The sequence below is a fragment of the Cibotium barometz genome, chromosome 4 (genome assembly GCF_041138505.1).
Source record: "Cibotium barometz isolate CiBa-2024 chromosome 4, ASM4113850v1, whole genome shotgun sequence".
NCBI classification, from domain to species: domain Eukaryota; kingdom Viridiplantae; phylum Streptophyta; class Polypodiopsida; order Cyatheales; family Cibotiaceae; genus Cibotium; species Cibotium barometz.
In genome coordinates this window covers 38,061,688-38,084,583 of record NC_141049.1, presented here as the reverse complement: position 1 = coordinate 38,084,583, position 22,896 = coordinate 38,061,688, and the positions used below count along the sequence as shown (strand labels likewise).

General features: G+C 46.1%; 1 protein-coding gene across 3 annotated transcripts in view; it reads left to right on the top strand.

The window, feature by feature from the left end:
* Positions 1-22,896, top strand: part of LOC147639227 (uncharacterized) — a 61,324-nt gene that overhangs the window by 5,636 nt on the left and 32,792 nt on the right. For all 3 annotated transcript variants that reach the window (XM_086788576.1, XM_086788583.1, XM_086788589.1), the window contains exons 2-3: positions 13,486-13,628; positions 13,794-13,902. In XM_086788576.1, coding sequence (XP_086644702.1) covers positions 13,486-13,628; positions 13,794-13,902 — 252 coding nt within the window. The remainder of the gene's footprint in view (positions 1-13,485; positions 13,629-13,793; positions 13,903-22,896) is intronic.

Genomic DNA, 22,896 nt, shown 5'->3' with positions numbered 1-22,896 from the left:
TGGGACATCTCCCAGCCCGCCCAAGAGATCCGTTCTTTCGTAGGTCTTTGTCAAGCCTACAACACCCATGTTCACCAGTTTTCCAACCTTGCAACACCTCTGACCGACTTGCTCAAGGGGGTGAAGACTCGTCGACAAAAAGTCTCAGTCACAAGCAAGGCGCTTGATGCATTTCGTGCACTCCAGAAAGCTGTCTCAGAAGCACCTGTTTTGAAGTTAGTATCTTGGGATGAACCTTTCGAGGTCATTACCGACGCAAGCAATGTAGCCATAGGTGCAGTTTTCCAACAGGACAATAGACCCGTGGCCTACTATAGTCGAAAGTTGGATGTCGTCGAAAAGAATTATTCGGTTTATGACAAAGAGCTTTTGGGTGTGATCACAAACATTGGAAGCCTTTCCTTTATGGACAGGTCTTCACAGTCAAAACAGACCACCAAGCACTTAAGTGGCTTCAAACCATGCCAAGGTCCCAATGGAGTGATCGGCAAGCCAGGTAGAGTCAATTCTTCCAACAGTTTGGAGGAATGATCGAGTACATCCTTGGTAAGCATAACCCAGTTGCAGATGTTCTTAGTCGAAAGGCTAGTATCCAGACAGTGCAAGAGTCTACCATTCTCGAAATCACGAGGAAGGACTTAGATAGCATGAAAGATCAGTATATCGACTCCCTTGAGTTTGGTACTCAGTATAATTTGGCCCTCACTTCTAAGCCTGGCCATTATTCAGTGCAGAACGGTTGGTTATTCTTCAAGAACGGTCTTTGTGTCATTCGGGAAAAGCGATTAGCTTTTCTCCATGATGCCCATGACTCCTTAGTTGGAGGACTAGAGGTATCAACAGTACCCTTGAGAAATTAGAACGGTCCTTTTATTGGCCAAAAATGAGACATGATGTATATTCAGATGTTCAAGCCTTCAAGATTTGTCAAAAAGTTAAGGTTCCATATACAAAGAAGGTTGGGTTGGAAGGGGATTGGGTCTATCTGCACATCATGAAACAGGGATTGAAACAAGTGAGCAAATGTTGTCCCAAGCTTTCATTCCGTAGTTTTGGACCTTTCCCGATAGTTAAAAGGATAAGTGATGGCTCCATGAAGTTAAAGTTGCCTAACAATTGGACAATGCATGATGTTCTCCATGTTTCTTGGCTAAAACCATATGTTGGATCAGAAGTTTTTGATGTTTCAGATGAACAGCAGCCAGACACGGTAGACGAAGCAGAAGTCATCGAGCTTGAGCAGATCCTTCTTCATTGTTGGAAGCATGGTTCTGGTTGATGGATATGTCAGTTCTATACGAAGTTTCGAGATTGAGGTATCCACGAAGCCTTTTGGCTAGACGAGGAGTTTTTTCAAGAGGACCCCGAGTTGTTGGCGGACTACTTGGAAGCCATAAACCTGCCGCCATGCTAAGCAGGAGGGAATGTCACATGCACTCTGCACTGTAGTGCATGGTGACAAGATGACTCATCATCATCAGTGCAACATTGTACATTATTAGTACCTTTTAGGATGATATTTGTCGTACGCCGTGACCCCATTGTAATCCTCAGTCCAGGATAAGTCAGGCACGAGCTACGTAGGTCATTTCTCAGCCTTAGACAGTCAGTCAATTAGTCCAAGTCCCTTAACCCACTTGAAGAGATGCATTCATGCATGTAGAGTCAGTAGAAGCCTTAGGGTCTGCATTAGAAAGCACTCTGCATAATGCATAGCATTCATCCATTGCATTTAGGCCATTGCAAAAGCCTTCAGATAACATCTAGCATTCATTAGAATTTATCCAGTATTATTTCCATAATTTACAGCATTTATTGGGCATTTTTAAAATCATTTATCTATTTTATTCAAGACAGATGCAGTTGGCCAGCTTCGTAGCCAGCCGACCAGCATTTGTCCATATAAATAGCTGAGCATATCATCCATTCATCATTCATATCATAATCAGCCTTGAAGAACTCAAACGCTTGGAGCCTTCAACACAAGGAGCATAAACGATTGCAAAATTCAGCACATCAGTCTTCAGCGTTTTCCTCATTAGCATATAGGAGCATCAACGCTTCAGCAATTCAGCCTTCCTTTAGTAAAACGGAGCATCTACAGCATTGAGTCTACAGAACCCCTTGTCTTTCAGCATCCTCATATGCATCGTTTTGCTACAGCCACTTGGTGAAGGTAAAACTCAGCATTCATACATAGTCTAGAACAGTCCCAATCAGCCTCTTCTCTCAGCCTCAGATTTGCAGCCTTCCTTCATCCATTGGGAAGAGTGCATAGGCTCAAGATTGGTCATCATTGGTGCTTCTACAGCCGTGTACATGTCAGCCCGACTCTTGGTCCTTAGAGATCTTGCGTTTGGCTTATCATCAGCCCAAAGTCAGTCTCTTCAAAGTAATATAGCAAATACTATTCCGGTAACAGGATAGGAAACCCTTCAGTGGGTAATTCGGGACCCCATACGATGTACAGTTTCTATCTCTCTCTCTCTCTCTCTCTCTCTCTCTCTCTCTCAAATCTCTTAAAGTTTGAAGTCTTAAAGTGGATTGCTAAACTCGTGAGACTCAAGATACAGAAGACGGTGTGAGCATTTGTGTGACAAGATCTTCAAATTACGAATACTTTCGTTGCATGTTACAGAGGATAAATTGAAACAATTCATTAGAGGTTTGGCTACCAATATTAGGTTTACTATACGGAATTTTGAGCCACAATCTTATGATAGGGCTCTCACTCTTGCTCAGAATCATGAAATGATGTTGAATAGAGGTAAGCCCAAGCAACCCCAAACTAGCTCCAAACCCCAACAACAATCATCCACAACCCGATAGTCATCGTCTTAGGGGGGAAGGGGGCTTAGCATAGCAAAGACACTAAAAAAGAATCCCAGAGCCCTTCAGAGGGCAAGAAGGATAAAAACTTCGTGCCTAAGAAAACACATGAGGAAAAGGCCAAGGAGGGCACCCTTGCTCGTTATCTCCAACCAGAAGAGCAAACGCGGTATAAGGGGGAGAACATATGTTTCTTCTGCCACCCTGTGGGGCACGGTAAGAAAGATTGTACCAAGTGGTAGGCTGCACAAGCCGCCAAAGCCTTTGCCTCCACAGTAGCCTATTGCTCGGAGACCTTCAGGCTTTTTTTATTGCTGTAAACAGCCCTTCAAGGCTGGCCGACTTGCTCTGTGAGCCAGAAGATGGAGGTGCAGGGCTGTCCTGGGCTGATGTGGGAGTGCTATGGGCTGTCCATGGTTGTCTTGCATGTGCCTTATGCCGGGAATGCTCTCTTGTGCTGATCAAGTTCAGCATATGCTTTGCTTTTGTTTTCATATTGTACTGGAGGAAACAGGTGCTAGCCAGTGGAGAATCTATGGCCGACTGTATACAGCCTTAATAAGCTGCTGGCCAGGGCATCTGGAGGAGGAGAAGGGCTGGCCAATTTGTGTGGGAGACATCCTCTACTGATCCAAGACCTTCAGGATTGTGAACTGCTGCTGGCTGATTGCATCTGTGGCTTCTGAGAGCTGATTGACTGCTGTAAACAGCCCTTCAAGGCTGGCCGACTTGCTCTATGAGCCAAACAGGTGGAAGATGGCGATGTAGGGCTGTCCTGGGCTGATGTGGGAGTGCTATGGGCTGTCCATGGTTGTCTTGCATGTGCTTTATGCCGGGAATGCTCTCTTGTGTTGAGAAGGGACATCACATTCAGCATGTGCTTTGCTTTTGTTTTCATATTGTACTAGAGGAAACAGGTGCTAGCCAGTGGAGAATCTTTGGCTGACTGTATGCAGCCTTAATAAGTTGCTGGCCAGGGCATCTAGAGGAGGAGGAGAAGGGTTGGCCAATTTGTGTGGGAGACATCCTCTATTGATCGGAGACCTTCAGGCTTGTGAAATGTTGCTAGCCGACTGCATCTGTGTCTTCTGAGAGTTGATTGACTGCTGTAAACAGCCCTTCAAGGATGGCCGACTTGCTCTGTGAGCCAAACAGGTGGAAGATGGAGATGCAGGGCTGTCCTGGGCAGATGTGGGAATGCTATGGACTGTCCATGGTTGTCTTGCATGTGCTTTATGCTGGGAATGCTCTCTTGTGCTGAGAAGGGACATCAAATTCAGCATATGCTTTGCTTTTGTTTTCATATTGTACTAGAGGAAACAAGTGCAAGCCAGTGGAGAATCTATGGGCACCTGCAAAGTTGTATTTGAAGCGAACTCCTTTTTGGTAATCTAACCATAAAGAGAGGAGGGGGGGGGGGTGCGTTAGCCCATCTTTTGACCCCTAGTGTGATGTACTGTGCGAAGTTGTTCTCTCTTTTTTGGCATGCTTATGTGTTTGATCAGTTTTCATGATTGATAAGATTTTCGTGTTACAGTTGCCCTTCCGTTACATTGGTCTCAGAGCTTGGCTTTCTACAAAGCTTGTGCCATATATGATACTGGATATGGTTGTAAGGAGTCATTATTTGTGAGAGAAGGTTGGGATTCTGAGGTAGTCCTCGTCTTACTGTCATGCCTCGAAAGAGGTTACTTTTGATTTAAGCAACAGTGAGCGTGTGGAAAGACTTTGGTCCTCCTGTCTCTGTAGGGGCAGTGTTGCACCCTTGTAGTCTATTCAGTATCATACTTGGAAAGCTGGTAGAGAGCGATTTCGGGGCACGGAAATTCTCTTCTTTATGAAGATTTGGTAAATACATCATGGCCAGCCAGTCAGATCATTCAGTGGAGGACTCTATCAGACTCTCACCCGTATTCGCTGCATGCGGGAAGAGGATAGAGACAGGGACCAAGTTGGGGCTTTGCCAGATAACGATCCACTGTTATCTGCTTGGGTTGAGGATCAGTTGAATCTTGATGCTTTGATGAATGAGCTTAAAGAGCTCCGTGCCTTGCAAAGGGACCCGGATGTACAAAGGGTTATTGAATCAAAGTTTGAGGTTAAGGCCATAGTAGCAATGAAACGCGTTTCGCATCCCCACTGAAGTACGAAACGTTTCGAAACGTTTCGTTCAATTTGAAACGAGTTTTTTATGCTTATTTTTTTTTAATGTCAAAATTGGGGATTTTTGCCGTTTGAAAACGTACGGCTCAAAATTTGGGCCTTTTTCAACCTTGTGCATGCGTTTCAGAGAGAGAGAGCTTACGTGCGAGTTTCACAGAGAGAGAGAGCTTACGTGCGAGTTTCACAGAGAGAGAGAGAGCGTGCGTGCGTGTTCGCTACAGCCTTGCAACTATTGTTGAGGGTCCCTATTGTTGGGTCTCCCCCCCCTCCCCCCCAGGTACCCCTCCCGTTTCTTACTTTTGGGTCGGGCAATGAAACGTTTCGAAATGTTTCGAAACGCGTTTCAAAAACCTTTTTTATGAAACTCCTGGCTACTATGGTTAAGGCTGATGTGGTCACTTTTGATGCAATTGTCCAACAGATGGGAATTGACAAACCTCGAGAGTTGGTTGTTGCTTATTTGAAAAGTCGTGGCGATGTTGTTTCCGATGATGAGGGCAAGTGGGTTTTCACACGGCAACCTCGCAGGCCATCCCGTGAAGGGAATTCTGATGATGTTGTGAGAGGGCATGCAGCTTGAACCAGTGATGTGAGAGGGCATTCTGTCATGACTCAACACAAAATGAAAGAAAGAATTCTTTGTATCCTTTGTAATAATTATACTTTCTTCTATGTTTTTCATGTTTTCCTTTGAATTTAGTTCATAGGAGTAGGCTACTGGTGAGTGGCCATAGGTCATGGTGGGTCCACGCACTGGGCTAGAACATGGATAGTGCACACTTCCACCTATATGACTTGATTGGGCGCCTATGGCCGGAACTCAAGCATACCAGGGTCAAGCTTGCACACACAAAGGATTGATGCCTGGGAATGTGGGCTAGATCTGTCAGAACAGACAGTTACAATCGATAAGATGGCATGACCAATTAAAGTCTATGTTAGAGTGATTACTTGATTTTCATTTTACATGAGTTAGATGCATCAGATTGAAAAACCATTACTGTTTTGTGAATGTGGATGGAAAGAGCTTTCATTTGACTCCCATATTGGGTGTCCCTAAAATCTAGGACCGGGCCCTAAAAAATAGGGACCTCGGTTTGCCCTAATAAGGCTAACCCTAAAAAATAGAGATTTTCTAAAATTTAGGAATCACTTACTATATTTAGTAATTTTTGCATCCTAATTGTGCTTGCTAAATTTGGAGGTTTCTACTTTTTTGGCAGTTGATACCTCACCACAGAAAGTTCTAGAAGAATGGACAAGTGTCCCAACACTTGTCACTTGAGCTCCAAGTGTTCTAGAAGAATGGACAAGTGTCCCAACACTTGTCACTTGAGTTTCCAAGTGTCCCTCCACTTGTCCCACCTTCTAACATGTGGCTGGACACTTGTCTTTTTTAACCTTACATTCCCTCTTAAGCCTTGAAGCTCTCTTTTCCTATATATACAACCCTTTTCCTCTCATTCTACACACAACTCCCTTGCTGTAAATCAGTCCCTACTCACCTGTAACATGCGGAAGCTTCGGGGAGATCGGTACCTTCAATGCTCAGAAATCAGTACACTTGTCGCGACGGAATTAACGCACAAAACTGAATGTAGATGTGCAGAAAAATAGAGAGAGAGAGAGAGAGAGAGAGAGAGAGAGAGAGAGAGAGAGAGAGAGAGAGAGAGAGAGAGAGAGAGAGAGAGAGAGAGAGAGAGAGAGAGAGAGAGGACACAGTATTGGGTCCTGAATACCCTCTGTAGGGCCCCCACCACGAATGGTGTATTTGCTTTATTAGAATGATGGAAATCTGAAAGAAAATATAGAAAACTTGACCTTTCTTGGCTGAGATAACTCTGCCCTTGATGTGCAGTCCTTCGCCCCTTCTGCGTTAGCTTATCCTTGGCTGTCCTAGCCCTTTGATTAGCTTAGGCTCTTGGTGAATTGCGAGATAACACAAATGATCTATGGCTCACCTATTTATACTTCTTCCCAACAACAGTCGGCCAGCATCATATCCAAGCGGCCAGCAATAAATTGTCCCACGACTGAATATTCAGCATTTAATGCTGAAAAATTCACATTAAAAACTGTGCTTCTTTCCCTAGTTGGCTGGGCATCATGCGCCTGAAACACAAGGGCTGGGCACTGATTTTGCAAGTACACTGGGGCTGGGCAGCCTGTATGGGCTGCCCCATACCTGCCCTACAGCCATATAAATGCTTCATGTACTGTCGGCTGCCCGTGGCATGCCCCTGGGGCTGTCCTACAGCCCCTCCATGGCTGGTGGGTTCAGCCAGGGCCTTCGTGGCCCTCATGGGGTTGGTTTCACACTATCCCCATGCCCACACTAAGACTTGGGGTAGCCCTATGGGTTGGCCCCTATTCCTAAAAGAAAACCCTAACTATCTACACAATGATCTGGCATCCGGTACCATACCAGATACACAGAATCATTGACATCATTCCAGAGGGAGACTCACAGCGCGGACTAGCACTGTTTCATGTACAAGACAGTGCACACCTGACCTTGGACTCCTGTGTAGGACAATGCACACCTGACCTCGGACGACTGAGATGGATCCCTGGCTGACTCGTCTCGGACTGGGCTCACATGGGACCAGTTTACCATCTCAAGTCCTGCACCTTTTGCACAGATATGTCTACGTGGCATCCAAGTGCGGGATGCACGTGACATCACCCTAAAGCAGCCCACACCACTTAGGTACAACCCCTACCACTCCATCAACGCTTCCACATGATGTAACTACTCCATCTTCCACCTTTTCCCAGATAAGCCTAATTGCATTTGAGCCCTTCTTTGGTCCTTTTCCTTCTTGGCTCTCCAAGCTAGGACTCCTTCGTCTTTGAGAAATAGTATGAACTGCCGAAAGTCATGGTACTATTCTGATGACCATGGTTCCCATCCTGTAGTCCTGGGTCGGCCTCTTGGTTATTCCCTTCATGAGGCCCTTGGTGTCCCTCTGCTCTCAACATGGCTCTGTCACCCCAAGAAAGTTTCTTGACGATTGCTCTGATACCACTGTAAGCCCTGCGGGCGTGCAGTGAGACTCAACCACGTGTCCAAGAGATAAAAATATAAAGAGAGAGAGGGGAGAGAGAAAAGGGAATGGAGATCTTGCACAGTACACCACATTGAGCAGGGAACAGGCCCCGCCTCCTTTCAAGAATTTATTCAAGAACAATCCATGGGCACGCTGGCCAGGATCAATACAATCAATGAATACAAAACAAACAAATATGTCGATGTAGGATATCCAAGTCGATGTCGATGTCAACGCACAAGATCTCTGATGTCGAGCACACCACGGGGATGACCCACAAGTATCTCTCACCAGAAAAAGAGCATTAGAGCTAGGACTTGGAGCACAGAGTGCAGAAGAGGCCAATGAGCAAAGCATGGATGACTTGTAAAGACTTGTCGGCTGCCTTGGAAGAGGCTGTCGGTTGTAGAAGGTCTATCGGCTGTACCAGGGGTTGCTGTCGGCTGCAAGCGCTTCAGATAATGTGGAATTATGACCAGTTGGGCTGGCCGACAAGTAGTCGCCCAGCTCTCCATGAAGTCCAAGAGACTATATAAGGCAAGGGTGCTCCTCAATATATTCATTCCTTCCTTTGAGGAATGGGTCCTTAGAGTAGGACAGTTTTGGTGATGTTTCACCTTTTGTAAGAAGGCAACCTAGGGCTGCAGAGTTAGGTACCTTTTTGTACCTAGAGCTTCCGCGTGTTACATTGGTATCAAAGCATCAGGCTCAGCAAAGCTAAACATTGATATAGTCCCATATGAAGGTGTACAGGTCCAAGGTACAAGAAAGTACACGGATACGAAGCCCAAGGCAAGGAACACAGGAACAGGAAGGGCTCCTAGGAGGTTTGTTGGTGGTATTACACAAAGCCAGAGGGGATGGTAGTCCTGTGAGCCAGATAGGTTCTCGGGCAACGGTCCCAAGGGAGGATTATCCTCCAAGGAGTGATGTGAGAGTGCCAGACTCATTTCTCAGGAAATGAAGACCAAGACAGTGTTCAGAGTTAGGGCAGGAATGGATTGGGGATTGGAGGGAACATATGCATAGATATTATTCAGAGTCAGAGTGGTTTTGGAGACCGGGCCGGGTTTTCAGTGAAAAGGGTTGCCAGAGTTGGATGGATGACAGAGGGACTCCGAGAATAGAGTGGGATGATGACAGTCATCCAAGAACAGGTTGGAATCTCGTCATCAAGTTTAGCAGAGGGGGATGTCAGTGCATAAAATGCCATGGACATTCTCAGATGCTAGTCCAGAAGAGGCAGCCAGAAAAAGAGCATTAGAGCTAGGACTTGGAGCACAGAGTGCAGAAGAGGCCAATGAGCAAAGCATGGATGACTTGTAAAGACCTGTCGCTCGGCTGTGTTGGAAGAGGCTGTCGGCTGAACCAGTTGAAATCGGCTGTACCAGGGGTTGTTGTCGACTGCAAGCGCTTCAAATAATGTGGAATTATGACCAGTCGGGCTGGCCGACCAGCAGTCGGCCAGCTCTCCATGAAGTCCAAGAGACTATATAAGGCAAGGGTGCTCCTCAATGTATTCATTCATTCCTTTTATGGAATGGGTCCTTAGGGTCCTTAGAGTAGGACAATTTTGGTGATGTTTCACCTTTTGTAAGAAGGCAGCCTAGGGCTGTAGAGTTAGGTACCTTTTTGTACCATAAGAATATACTGAATTTCCAGCATTTCTCTCTCTCTCTACTCTCCTCTATGTTTGCGTTTTGCATCAGCATGTTTCCAGTGGTGTTTAGGGCTGAAAGAAGACCCTCAGAGCTTCCACGTGTTACACTAGTACTAGATCCAATATCCAAATCCAATGGATCCCAAGTCTAATGAATCCAAATCCAAGTCCAAATCCCAGTCCAAAATCCAAGCTCCATGTCTAAGCTCTGTGTTCCATGTTCAGTCCAAGCTTCATGCCTAAGCTATATGTCCAAGCTTCATGTTCCATGTCCAAGCTCTATGCCCAAGTTCTCCATGTCCAAGTCCAAGAAACACTCGCTCATCCCATGAGTAATCTCCATAACTCCTATAGCCTTGTCCAGGAAGAAAACCATAGAAAAGCTCTTTCTCGCAAGAAAACTGATATAAAACTTGTTTGAATGGTTTTCAGGCGATAAAAACATCCAAAAAGGAGTTTCTAGGGTTTTTGAAATTTTCAAGATTTTTGAAATTTCTGTTCGTACATGTCTATACAGTTTCGTACATGTCCGTACAGATCCGTACATGCGTCCGTATCGCCCATGCATATGCCCATACAAGTCTAGGGCTAACCGTCCATTTGAAAAGCAAGTTGGAGAAGGTGTTGATGGCGAAGAAGAAGCTCTCCATGATCATAATGATTCCCACACATACACTGAACGATCTCCTTCATGATGCTACAAGAGAGGTTCAAGCCTTTTTATACTTGAAGAGGGCTCTGCTTTTTTAACCAAGCTTTTGCTTGTCTTTTTCGCATTGCTTTCCACTTTGTCAAAGTTCTTAAACTTTGCTTTTCTAACTTCAGGGCCTTGTTTTTTGGCCTTGGAGATGCTTTTTGAGAAAGTGCCTCTTAGCTTTTTGGTCCGGCTTAGTCTCCTCTTTCCAATGGTGCCCTTGGCTCTAGGTCAACCTTGTTTGGCTTTTTGCTTTTTCTTGCTTTTTGACCAAGAATGGTGCTTTTTCTTAATCAAACCTTATGGACCTCATGTCTTCTTCCACCTGTTTGTTGTCCACGCATGGATTTTCATCATGTGAAATAGAGCTAGGAGGGCCAAATAGTTACACATCCAGGGTCAGAAGTTCGAATCTTGTCGTCGAGTTTAGCAAAAGGGGATGTCATGTGCATGCGCATGGACATGCTCATTCCATTGCTAATCCTTAAAGGGTAGCAGGAAAAACAGATAGAATAGGGCACGAGCAGTGCAAAGAGGACACTAGAAAGGGCATATTGTGGATGCAAGACCAGGTCGGCAGCAGGCTCAGAGGGGCTGTAGGCGCTGTGGGCAGCAGCTAGCATTTTATTGTATTTTGCTGCTGGCCGTCAGTAGTCGGCCATCTTATGGGGTTTGTCCCAAGGCCTATATAAGGCTCAGCCAGATAGTGTGTTAGGTATCCATTCCTTAGATTGTACACCTTTTTGTACTGTATTGAATATACTGAAACTTAGTTCTCTCTCTCTTCTCTCCATCTCTTGCTTGCGTTTTGCATCAGCATGTTCGAGGAAGGTGTTTAGGGCTGAAAGAAGATCCCCAAAGCTTCTGCATGTGACACTTTTATGTTTGCTCTTTTGGAAGGCCAAAGGCCACATGTTTTGTACTATCTTTTTGTACCATATGAATTTACTGAATACACAGCCATCTCTCTCCCTACTCTCTTTGTCTTGTTGGTGTTTTACATCAGGATCTTCGTATCTTAGTGTTTAGGCTGAAAAGAAGACACACAGCTTCCATGCATGTAACATTGGGATTGGCTATGCTAAGTGCTGTTGGTATCCCAAAAGAAGTGAACAGGTCCAAGGAGAGTAACTCAGCATGTGTTAAGACCCCTAGAAGCTGGTTAGTGTCAAGCAAACCCAAGGAAAGGGTTTCATGAGAGCGATATAGCCATTTGGGGCTGCCAAGGAAGGCTTTTATGGAGCTACTCCAAGGGATGGCGTTGGCTTGTATCCGTTGTTGCTGGCCGACAGATGACTTGGATCAAGTCAGGTGAGTCCTTTGCTGCTGGCAGACAGCAAGTCGGCCAGGTCCTATGCATGATGGGAACCTATAAAAGGCTAAGCAAGGCATGTTTGTTATTCATCTACCCCCCAGATGGGGGAAGGTCATAGATAGGCGTTTATGTTTCTTCCTTTGAAAGCCAAAGGCCACAGGTTTTGTACTATCTTTTTGTACCATATGAATATAGTGAATACACAGCCCTCTCTCTCTCTCTTCTCGTTTTGTCTTTGTTCCTGTTGTGCATGAGGATGTTCCTATCTCAGTGTTTAGGGCTGAAAGAAGACACAACTTCCACGCATGTAACATGCACAATCTCCAGTCTCCCCTACATATGCGGTTCTCATGTCTCTCAGTCCCGCTGGTGAGGTATTGAAGATCATGACCTTAGTTTTTTGAAGGTTAACGGTGAGGTCCCTCTGCTCACAAAAAGCTTGCAATGCCTCTAGGTGCTTCTGCAGGCCCTCTTTGGTTCTAGACATCAACACAATGTCATGTGCATAGAGAGAGATGTGACAAAGCTCAAGAGAGAGATTGCACAACTCAAATGATACTCCATGTTATTAAAACCACCCAAGTACATGCTTTTATAGGCATTAAGCCTTATCTTTTGACCAAAACCTAATAAGGGTTGTTCACACCCGAAGAGGGTGTTCACACCGACTGACTCCGAAAAACCCAACAAACACCCCTTCGGAGTGATGGAGGTGATGCTTGACAAACCTTCATCAGTCACAATGATATGGACTCTAAACTGCACTCACGTGATACAATGGCCATCTGTGTAGATTCAATCGTAGAACCAACCATTGCCAACTTGTACTTGATATTGTTCACGTGAGTGATGTGTGAACAGTCGACCCTCCTTCCTTTATTGGCTGTAGTCAGTGCATAGGCCTGACATGATGCTCCTCCCATTTTGAAATCACCTGGCCAGGGTACACCATGTTTCGTAAAAGTATTAAATGTTCTTTTGCCAGACTCAAAATTTCAACTTTTTTTAGGGTCTTATCCTGCCATGTCAATGGTTAAAAGTTTAACTTTCAAGGTACTATGATTGAAAAGTAAAAAGTTTGAACTTTGAAGTTTGAATCAGCTAGCCTGCTGCCTGTCAGAACTCAGGGTTTAGGACTCAAGAGTCAGGACTTCACATCCCATATAGATCCATGCATGTTTTCAAGTGTATTTCATGAAGTTTGTAAATGCTCTACATTTTGTTGAAGCTGTACAGCAATATATAATGAATATTTTGGTATTTTTTGGACCTTGTATCTCCCTTCCCCTCTTGTACGAAATGTTTATGAACGTCTGGGAAGGTATAAAACTTTTCTGAAATGCGTTTCATGAAACGCATGTCAACTATGTTGCTGTTGAGGATCGTAGCCTTAGTTTAACTTGCAATTCTCTTTTGTCACAAATATCTTTGGTGCATAGAAGCGTCTTTGCCATTATGAAAAGTGCGGGACAGTAATGTGGCCTGCTGGCCAGGGTACAAGCAGATATTATCTCCATGCTAGTATGGACCTTCCTATGGCTCACTAATGGCAATATTCAAAGAGCATTAAATAGAGTGGGCACGTGTGCTTTAACTTAAGTATAGTAAATTATCAGTTGCAACTTTCCTACACATGTAGGGCCATAACTGCATTGGTGATCACAATTTCCTTGCCAACTTGTGAGCCTGCTGAGTGGTTTTGGCTTTTGATTTTGATATCTAGCAACAAACCAAAGTAAGTTAATTATGGCTTGAACTTGCTGATGTAAAACAGGATCTTGATGACAATGAAGAAAATTTCAAACCTAAAGCAGTTTGGGAAGCATTAGAACAAGGGAATGCTGATGAAATAAAGCTTTCTATACAACACGGACAGGACGTAAATCTACCTAATCCAATCACGTTAGATACTCCATTGTAAGGAGGACTTATAGCAATCAACTATATAAGCCGTTACTTTTTTGAGAAGTGATGCCAACTACTTTTTTGTTTCTTCCCTTATTGTTTGTCAAAGTTGATGATGCAAGCCGGCTCCAAGACTAAAGGCATACAGTCTAAGAATTTTTTCTAATTTTTTGGCAGGATCATTGCAGTAAAAGAAAGAAAATTTGATACGGTCACCCTTCTTTTATCTTTTGGAGCAGATGTTAACATTCCAAATGCATCAGGAGACACTCCATTACATTGGGCCGTATGCTCTCTCTCTCTCTCTCTCTCTCTCTCTCTCTCTCTCTCTCTCCTTCTCTTACAAGGGGGAAGAGGATATTTTGCTGCTTTGTGGACTTCCGCAAAACCTTTGACACAGTGCCACGTGCCAGACTCATGAGGAGATTGCATGACATTGGTGTTCCCGAGCGAGGAGATGCAGTGGGGCATTTATGCATTATATGAGGCGGTGATAGGCAGAGTACGGACTCCCGGAGGCATGTCGGATACAGTGACTAGCACCATTGGGGTGAAGCAGGGATGCCCATTGTCACCCACCCTCTTTGGACTTTACATTGATGAGATATCCGACTACATTGACAGGATGGGGGGGCAGGGGGCCAGTCTGGCAAGGGTTTGGATACCCATACTGCTATATGCCGATGGCATTGTACTTATTGCAGACTCCCCGGAGGGTTTGCAATAGCATTTGGATGCTTTGCAGTCGTTTTGTGCAGATAGGGACCTCATAGTGAACCTTGGGAAGACTAAGATTATGGTCTTCAATACCGCACAGACCTGGGTGACTAAATCCGACCATCAGTTCACTTTTAGAGGTGAATTAGTTGAGTACACCAGATCATATGTGTACCTAGGAGTCACATTCAGTGGACCACAGTTCTCTATGAGGCAGGCAACAGAGGCTAGATTGGCATGTGGATATGCAGCCCTAGGGGCACTAGAGAGACAATGTGCCTACATTCAGTTTCAGGAGCCGTGCACCAAACTCTGGTTGTTTGACACATTGGTCACACCCACACTCTTATATGGCTCACCCATACGGGGACCCAGCCTCTACCACACAAGGAGGGAGCCGCTTGTCAACCAGGTTGGACCAGAGAGAGATTTCTATGATGGATGGCAGGTACTAGAGAAACCACTGGTGACTATGATTGCACACATGATTTGGAGCAAACCATCGGTACCTCATGAGATTGTCAGAGCAGAGATAGGAGCCGCACCAGTGGTGGTTACCGAAGCCCTGTTCCAGTTAGTGACATTTTTGCAGAGGATATGGGAGCTTCCCAGACAAAGATACCCACACCTAGCACTTACCTCTTCCAGGCAGTTAGCAGCAAACAGCGATACACGATGTTGGTACGCCTAGATGTGTACCTGGCTGAGATAACATGGCATGACGATTGATACACTCCCTCCATTTGATTACAGCCTGGACTGCCCCTTCTTGGACCTTAGTCGCTCTGAGCAGAATAGGGTGATCAGGATGGACATCGTGAGGCTAGATACAGAAAGGACATGATCCAGCCCCCCCTACCTCTAGGCACGAAGATGGCCCACTATCGGGACCATTTTCTACATCTCTCCCCAGATGGACATCGTGAGGCTAGATACAGAAAGGACATGGTCCAGCCCCCCCTACCTCTAGGCACGAAGATGGCCCACTATCGGGACCATTTTCTACATCTCTCCCCAGATGGCTTTGTGACACGGTCTACATACATGGACACCCATCTCTCACATGGCATTCGCAGTGCCATTGGACAGAGCCACACTTCATCACATCAGCTGAGGGTAGAGACTGGCAGATATGAGGGGATGAAGCCAGAAGACCGCATTTGTTAGCTATGTCACCAGGAAGTGGAGTCAGAGGAGCACTACATATGCCGATGTACTGTGTACTATGAGATACAAGGGAGATACTGGTGTCTCTTTCGAGAGGGTTTTGGACCATTACGACATGTGATGGAGGTTGAGGATCAAAGGTGTTTGGGGCTTTTCTTATTGGAGCTCAGATGCCATCGAGAGGCTCTCCTACGAGCCAGGTCAGTACACCAAGATCCAACCCGCCAGCGAGCCATGACAGATTTTTTCAGGGCCAAGACCACCCCGGTAGATATGACCAGGGCCTCCACTACCCCCTCGGCGAGCCAGACGTCCTTCAGGAGGAGTCACCCTTGACAGAGCCATAGCACTTTGTCGAGCGAGATGCCCACGCTTACGAGGACCTCGTCCACGGCCACTTCATCACCGGTGGATTAGAGCCATCATACCCGCCACAGGAAACGACTGCCCTGCCACTTTAGTTTCTCTATCTTACAACACCCCATGAGAGATACGAGATGAGCAGATTACACCAGTCTTATGCTAGTTGTAGATATTATACACGTTTGTTGTACCTCAGTAGGAGTATTTTCCTTTCATAGTTGTTAAAGACTGTTTTAAGACTTTTTTAGTCCTTTTTGTCTTACTTCTTTCTTTCTTTCTCTCTCATGTTACCTCAGGAGGATCATAGCCATCATTTCCCACCACCGCAGGACTTTCTCCCGCCTTGTTAGCCTCACTACATTGGGTACCATGTTGGAGCGCCCTATGCCGGATATTCTTGGCTAATGTGAGAGCTTGAGGCTCTTCGTTTTTTTCGTGGATATTTTCTTTTAGTTTTACTTTCAGTACTATGATGATGTATTCCATGGACATGATGTAACATTTTGGTCTCATAGGTCATTTTGGCTTTTTGAAGAAGTTAATACAACTCTCTCTCTCTCTCTCTCTCTCTCTCCCTCCCAGCCCCTACACGGCAGGGAATTACTCTCCAGAGAGCAGAGACACTTAGAGCCCGCAGGAGACAGAGGACACCTGGCTTTCGGACACCACGCCTATACCAGAGAGAGATGACAGAGATCAGAGCTCAGTTTCACAGAGAGGGTGTAGAGCGACTGGCTCGCTTCAGAGCACACCCAGGCATGTTCTTCACGGAGCTGTGGACACCCCCTTCACTGACGTATACCATTTTATACCCCCAGTATGGTACAGGATGGAGCTAGCTAGGTTGCATATCATGATTGTATACTCCATGCATATAGCTTTGCATTCTCCTAGTAGTAGAGCTCCATCTCCTGCACACCCAGATTCAGCTTCTTTTTTTGTTCAGTACTTCTTCATTTTGTTGGGATGACAGAGGATACCCCATACAGGTACTCCGATTTGTTTCATAGGCCGAGTTCGGTCTTTTGGAAGACGTTAATAAAATCTTTCTTTCTTTCTTTCTTTCTCTCTCATGGGGTGTTGTAAGATAGAGAAACTAAAGTGGCGGGGCAGTCGTCTCCTGTGGCGGGTGATGATGGCTCTAATCCACCCTCTTGGTCCACCAACACCATCACCCCCATCCTCAAAGCCGGAGATCCACTTGATCCTAATAACTACGGGACGATCATGATTGGCCACACATTGGCCAAACTCTATGCATCAATGCTAGAGGCGGAGCTCAGTTCATTTGCAGAGAGCAAGGGATGCAGAGCCTTAGGACGACAGGCTGGCTTTCGGAGGAGCTACTCTACCCTTGACCATGCCATCATCGAGGAGGGTAGAGCACGACACCAGAGGATTTACTGTTGCTTTGTGGATTTCCACAAAGCTTTTGATACTGTACCCCGAGCCCGCCTCTTACACCGTCTACAGGAGATCGGAGTCCCATTTGACATGGTTTGGAGCATCATCGCCCTCTATGAGTCCGTCACCGCCCTCTATAGAGTTTGGCCACACATTGCCCAAACTCTATGCATCAGTGCTAGAGGCGGAGCTCAGTTCATTTGCAGAGAGCCAGGGATGCAGAGCCTCAGGACAAGCTGGCTTTCAGAGGAGCTACTCTACCCTTGACCACATCTTCACCCTCCGTGCCATCATCGAGGAGGGTAGAGCACGACACCAGAGGATTTACTGCTGCTTTGTGGATTTCCGCAAAGCTTTTGATACTGTACCCTGAGCCTGCCTCTTACACCCTCTACAGGAGATCGGAGTCCCATCTGACATGGTTTGGAGCATCATCGCCCTCTATGAGTCCGTCACCGGACGAATGAGAGCCCCAGGAGGTACATCACAGGAGATTTCCAGCACCATTGGGCTTTAGGCGGGGCTGGTCCCACACTGGCAGGCATATTGATCCCCATACTACTTTATGCAGATGACATCGTCCTCCTCTCAGACTCAGCCGAAGGGCTTCAGAGACAGTTGGATGCCTTACATGACTTTTGCACTCAGCAGGACCTCTTTGTTAACCTTGGTAAAACCAAGGTAATGGTCTTCAATACCTCTCGCCCCATCACATCTAGATTGAGCTTCACATATAGAGGGGATCCTGTGGAGATTGTCTCATCCTATGTCTACCTTGGTGTCACTTTCAGTGGCCCATGCTTTACCATGCTTCCCGCATCACATGCTAGAGTGACGCGGGGATATGGAGCCTTGAGCTTACTTGAGCGGCAGTGCTTCCAGGCACATTTCTAAGAGCCCAGGACGAAGGGCTGGCTTTTTGACACCCTCGTCACACCAGCCTTGATGTATGGAGCAGCTTTCTGGGGGCTAGATTTATCCGATGAGGATTGGCAGCGAGTTGAGAGGCCCCAGGTCATGATGTTCTCCCGTATGATCCGTAGCAAAACATCGGTCCCACACCAGATTATCCAGGCAGAGTTTGCTGCAGCCCCGATGGTAGTGGAGGCACTCTTCCAGATAGTCACGTACCTTCATCGCATCAGTCAGATGGATCCCCACAGGTACCCGAGGCTTGCCTTGGAGTCCTCCAGACAGCTAGCACTTGAGGGGCACTCTGGAGTATGGTATGCACTAGTTTCCACTTGGTTCTCAGTATATGGGCTCTGCATGGACCGCCTACCCCCCCTTCAGTACAGTTTGGACTCCCCTTTTTTCCGGCTGTCTCACGAGGAGACCAACTGGGTTATCCGGTCAGATCTTCTTAGCCTCTACACACATTGCACATGGATCACACCCGCGGAGCTCCCCACAAAGATGCACTTTTACAAACACCACTTCCTCACACTCACTGAGGATGGATTCATCCAGCAGCCAGGCTACTTGAGTGTTCACATGTCCCATGCCATGCGGATTGTGATTGGCCAGATATGGGTTTCCTCCCACCACCTCAGAGTAGAGCTGAGGGCATCTTTAAAGCCGGGAAGCTTGTATGGACACCTAGAGAGGAGAGGATCTGCCGACTATGCCACACAGAGTTTGAGATGGAGGAGCATTACATATGCTGCTGCCTAGTATACTATGAGATCCGCGGGAGGTTTCACTGTCTATTTCGTGAGGGATTCGGTCCACTCTCCAGGATCATTGACTTCCAGGACCAGCGTTGCCTGGGCCTCTTCCTGCTTGAGCTTCACAGACACAGGGACACCTTCTTGAGACACAGGCCCCAGCCGCCCCCTCCGTCGGCAGCCAACCATCACCAGTTTCTTTCGGACCTAGGAGGTGGAGGACACCGATATAATGGATCTTGTGGACCCTCCACGAGCTGCTCTAGACCTACCTCGCCCGAGAGGAGTTACCTCGGACTGAGCCTCTGCACTCCAGTGTGCCCCCTCGACCCCCCCATCGGCCACGATCACCTCATCAGCTCTAGATCCAGGACATGCTCCACCGCCATCGAGCTACCTTTCCACGTGACATAGCTGAGGGAGACCTCTCGGCTTGACATTTTGGAGAGTGGTATACCATCTACTCGGAGCTGATGTCGCTCCCATGTTTTTGTGTTCTTAGTATTCCATGATGAGTTTCCATGGACAGTTTTGTATCACCCCAGTGAGATAGCTATATTTATGTTTTCATTTTGTTTTATTTTCCATTCCATGATGAGATATGCCATGGACATTATTGTACCACTTTGGTCTCATAGGCCCATTGGGTCTTTAGTAGATGCTTAATATATCTATCTTTCTTTCTCTCTCTCTCTCTCTCTCTCTCTCTCTTTGTGGATCACATTTTCACACTAAGAACCATGATCGAGGAGCCAAGGCGAGAAAGAGCAAGATTTTCTGTTGCTTTGTGGACTTAACGATTACAGGAGTTGTGATTTTGAGAGCAGATCATCTGGGGGAGTGATGGCACTATATGAGTGAGTGACAGGGAGGGTGAGGGCACTTGGAGATATGTCTAGTGTGATCACGAACAATGATGCCTGACTTTGTTTGGCATATACATAGATGATATTTCAGAGTTAATTGACAGATTCAAGGGGCTGAGGCTATACTTGGAGACATGTTGGTGCCAATCCTACTCTATGCAGATGACATTGTGCTGATGTCTAGCTGGCTGCAGAAGCACCTGGAGGCATTGCAAGCTTTTGCGAGTAGAGGGAGGTCACTGTTAACCTTGGAAAAACCTAGGTCATAGTCTTCAATACCTCACCGGCAGGACTGAGAGACATGAGATTCACATATGTAGGGGAGACAGTGGAGATTGTGCCCTCTGATGTATATCTTGGGGTCACTTTCATAGGCCACGGTATCGGATGAGACCAGCAGTACATGCCATATTTGCTAGGGGATTTGTAGGTCTTGCGAGACTTGAACGACAGTGCTTTTAGCCCACTTCCAGGAACCGTACACCAAAACATTCCTTTTTCACACCTTAGTGACACTGGCAATGATGTATGGGGCACCTTTTTGGGGTCCTCATCTTGGTGGAGAGGATTGGAGGAGGGTGGGGAGGCTACATGTTATGATGTATTCACGTATGATCAAGAGAAAACCATCAGTGCCTCATTGTTCCCTTTCAAGTAAGAGGCGCAATCTGGTGCTCCAACACTCATTGTCGTACCACCCGAGTTTGGGAACCCACTGGTAGGCTAGCCTTAGAGTGTGTAGTGTGGGGGAACCTGGCATGGCAGAGTTATGGATGCTAGAGGAGTGTTGGGCTGTGATGTCATAGAGAGGTAGTGATAGATCTAGGGTGGGGATTCGACGGAATAGGTGGATTCGATGGAATAGGTGGTCCTCATATACATGATTAAGCTCATGGAGAAAGAGGATGCGGGTGTAGGTGGTGGCGGGAGGTGTAGGGTTGAGTCAAAACAGGGCAAGAGATTGTAAATGAGAGATATGCATGGTCGGCCAAAATGGGTGGGGGTGGGATGGTGAAATTCAGGATTTGTGGTATGAGAGCAGGACACCTGTTACATCATCGTAATCGTCGCCATAGCACAAGAGGGCAAGGAGCTCTCGTCACCACTCAGCCATAGAGGAGAATGGATAAGTGTCCACATTGTCGGGCTTATATAGTGGCTTGCCTGCCCACGGTAGCCCGGCTGCCCACGGTCCTCCAACCTGGGTGCCTCACCCCTGAATCCCGGACACACTCACCACACGCGCTCCGGCGTGTGGACTCCGTGTCCGGTTGAGCTCCCACGTGTAGTTACAAGCTACGTGACATTACTTCCCCCTTCTAAAGAGTTTTTGTCCGTGAAAACAAATTGGGGAAAGTTGTTGGTAAGCATATATAGTTGTTCTCACTTGAGACCTTTTCTGACCTATCCTTTCACTTAACAATTTCTCATTGCTACACAGTACATCTCGTGTTCGGGTCTTTGAATTCTCCTTGGTTCATGTGGAAGTGCGGTAACTCCAAGGACTCAACTACAACTTTAAGACAAACTACATTGTCTTGGTGACACATTGTTTTCACATGCCATTGACATGAAAAACTAGGTATACTTGAGAGCTCTCTGGCAACTCAAGTTTGTAGATTACGCTACCGACCATTTGTTGACTATGCTACTAAATATTTGTAGACTACGCTACCATGCTATGCTACCAACTTGTTGACTCTTCTTCTTGCATAGCTCTATGGCCATAGGTGATCTAGACTAGAGTCCATAAAACAATGTAAATGGAGCAAATCTAGTCATGAACAACAAAAAACAGATTCCAAAGAGACCGCTTTGTGTATCTTTACCTTGAACCTTTCGTCTAATTGGAGTGTGGGGCCTCTCGTTAACTAGGGCCAGTTGTAATAAGATGAAAGGGATTTTGGAGGGTTGATTAGGATAGACTGTATCGCTTCTTTAACAATTAGGTTCATGCATAGTGTTGAACCTATTGTTAAGACCAGAGTTTGAATGTGACTTGGGAGAATTACGATTCTCTGCAATCAAGTTACTTCAACTGGAAAACTTCTTCTATGAACCGCATGCTGAGAGGTAGGATGGAGGATTTCCCTTGCTTCATGAAGGTCTCAGACAACCTTTCCCGTCTGTGTATGTGGCGTCCATATGAAACCTTCTTGAGAGCAGATTCTGTGTTTGAACAGATTCTGTTGGCAGTGTGGAGATCAGAATGTGGAAAGAGGATTGGCATGTCTTAGCTGTACCAGAAGTGGTGGTTGGAATTTTTTCCTAACATAGCAGCTAAGAGATCGATTGCTTTAAGCTTTTTTTCCGGACAAAACTCTTTTAACACAAAACAAGAACCTCTTGGTAACTAGGGTTAGCTCTGGTGTAAGAGAGTGTTTTTGGCCGAAAGACGTGGTGAGTGATAGAATCTATTGAGAGGTTGGTGCTTTTTCACACATGTTGAGAGACAACCATAAGTTGTTTTTCCATATATTGGGTTGTGCTATGGACTTCTCTTGCATATGGGTACATGTGCCACTTAAGCGGAGGTAAGACATGCAGTGGTATGGTGCATAGACCTGTGCATAAGGCAACAGAGTCAGCATGACTAGTTTTGGTTGTATGAGTTGATTTGGTTGGCTCTTAACTGTACAGTTGTACTCCCTTCTATGGTACATATTTATAACTTTGTAGCACAGAGTCAGCTTGAGATTGTCGACACACACTGACGCATGATTTGTTGTGAGGGCTAAACTATTCAGTGGATTGGTGCTAGAGTTGGTTACCTTATAGGAATTATGCGATTCTCGTAGCTCAGATCCACTAGCTTAGGTAAGGGCTAGGGAATTTATGTGGATGCTAGGAAGGAATCTGCGAATTTGAGGTAGGGTTACATTTTGTTTGTCTCCTAGTAGGGATTCACGAGGACGTGAATCTAAAATAAGGGGGAGATAATGCTACCTCCCAAACTGGTAACCCTAGGCTATGGGATAAGCTAACCCAAGATTAGGGTTAGGGCTTAGCCAGGCATGGGAGCCATCAGGATCCGTCCACAAGGCTAAGGGCTAGCAAGATGAGGTATGGATCAAGGTTGCTGCCGTATGCACGTAC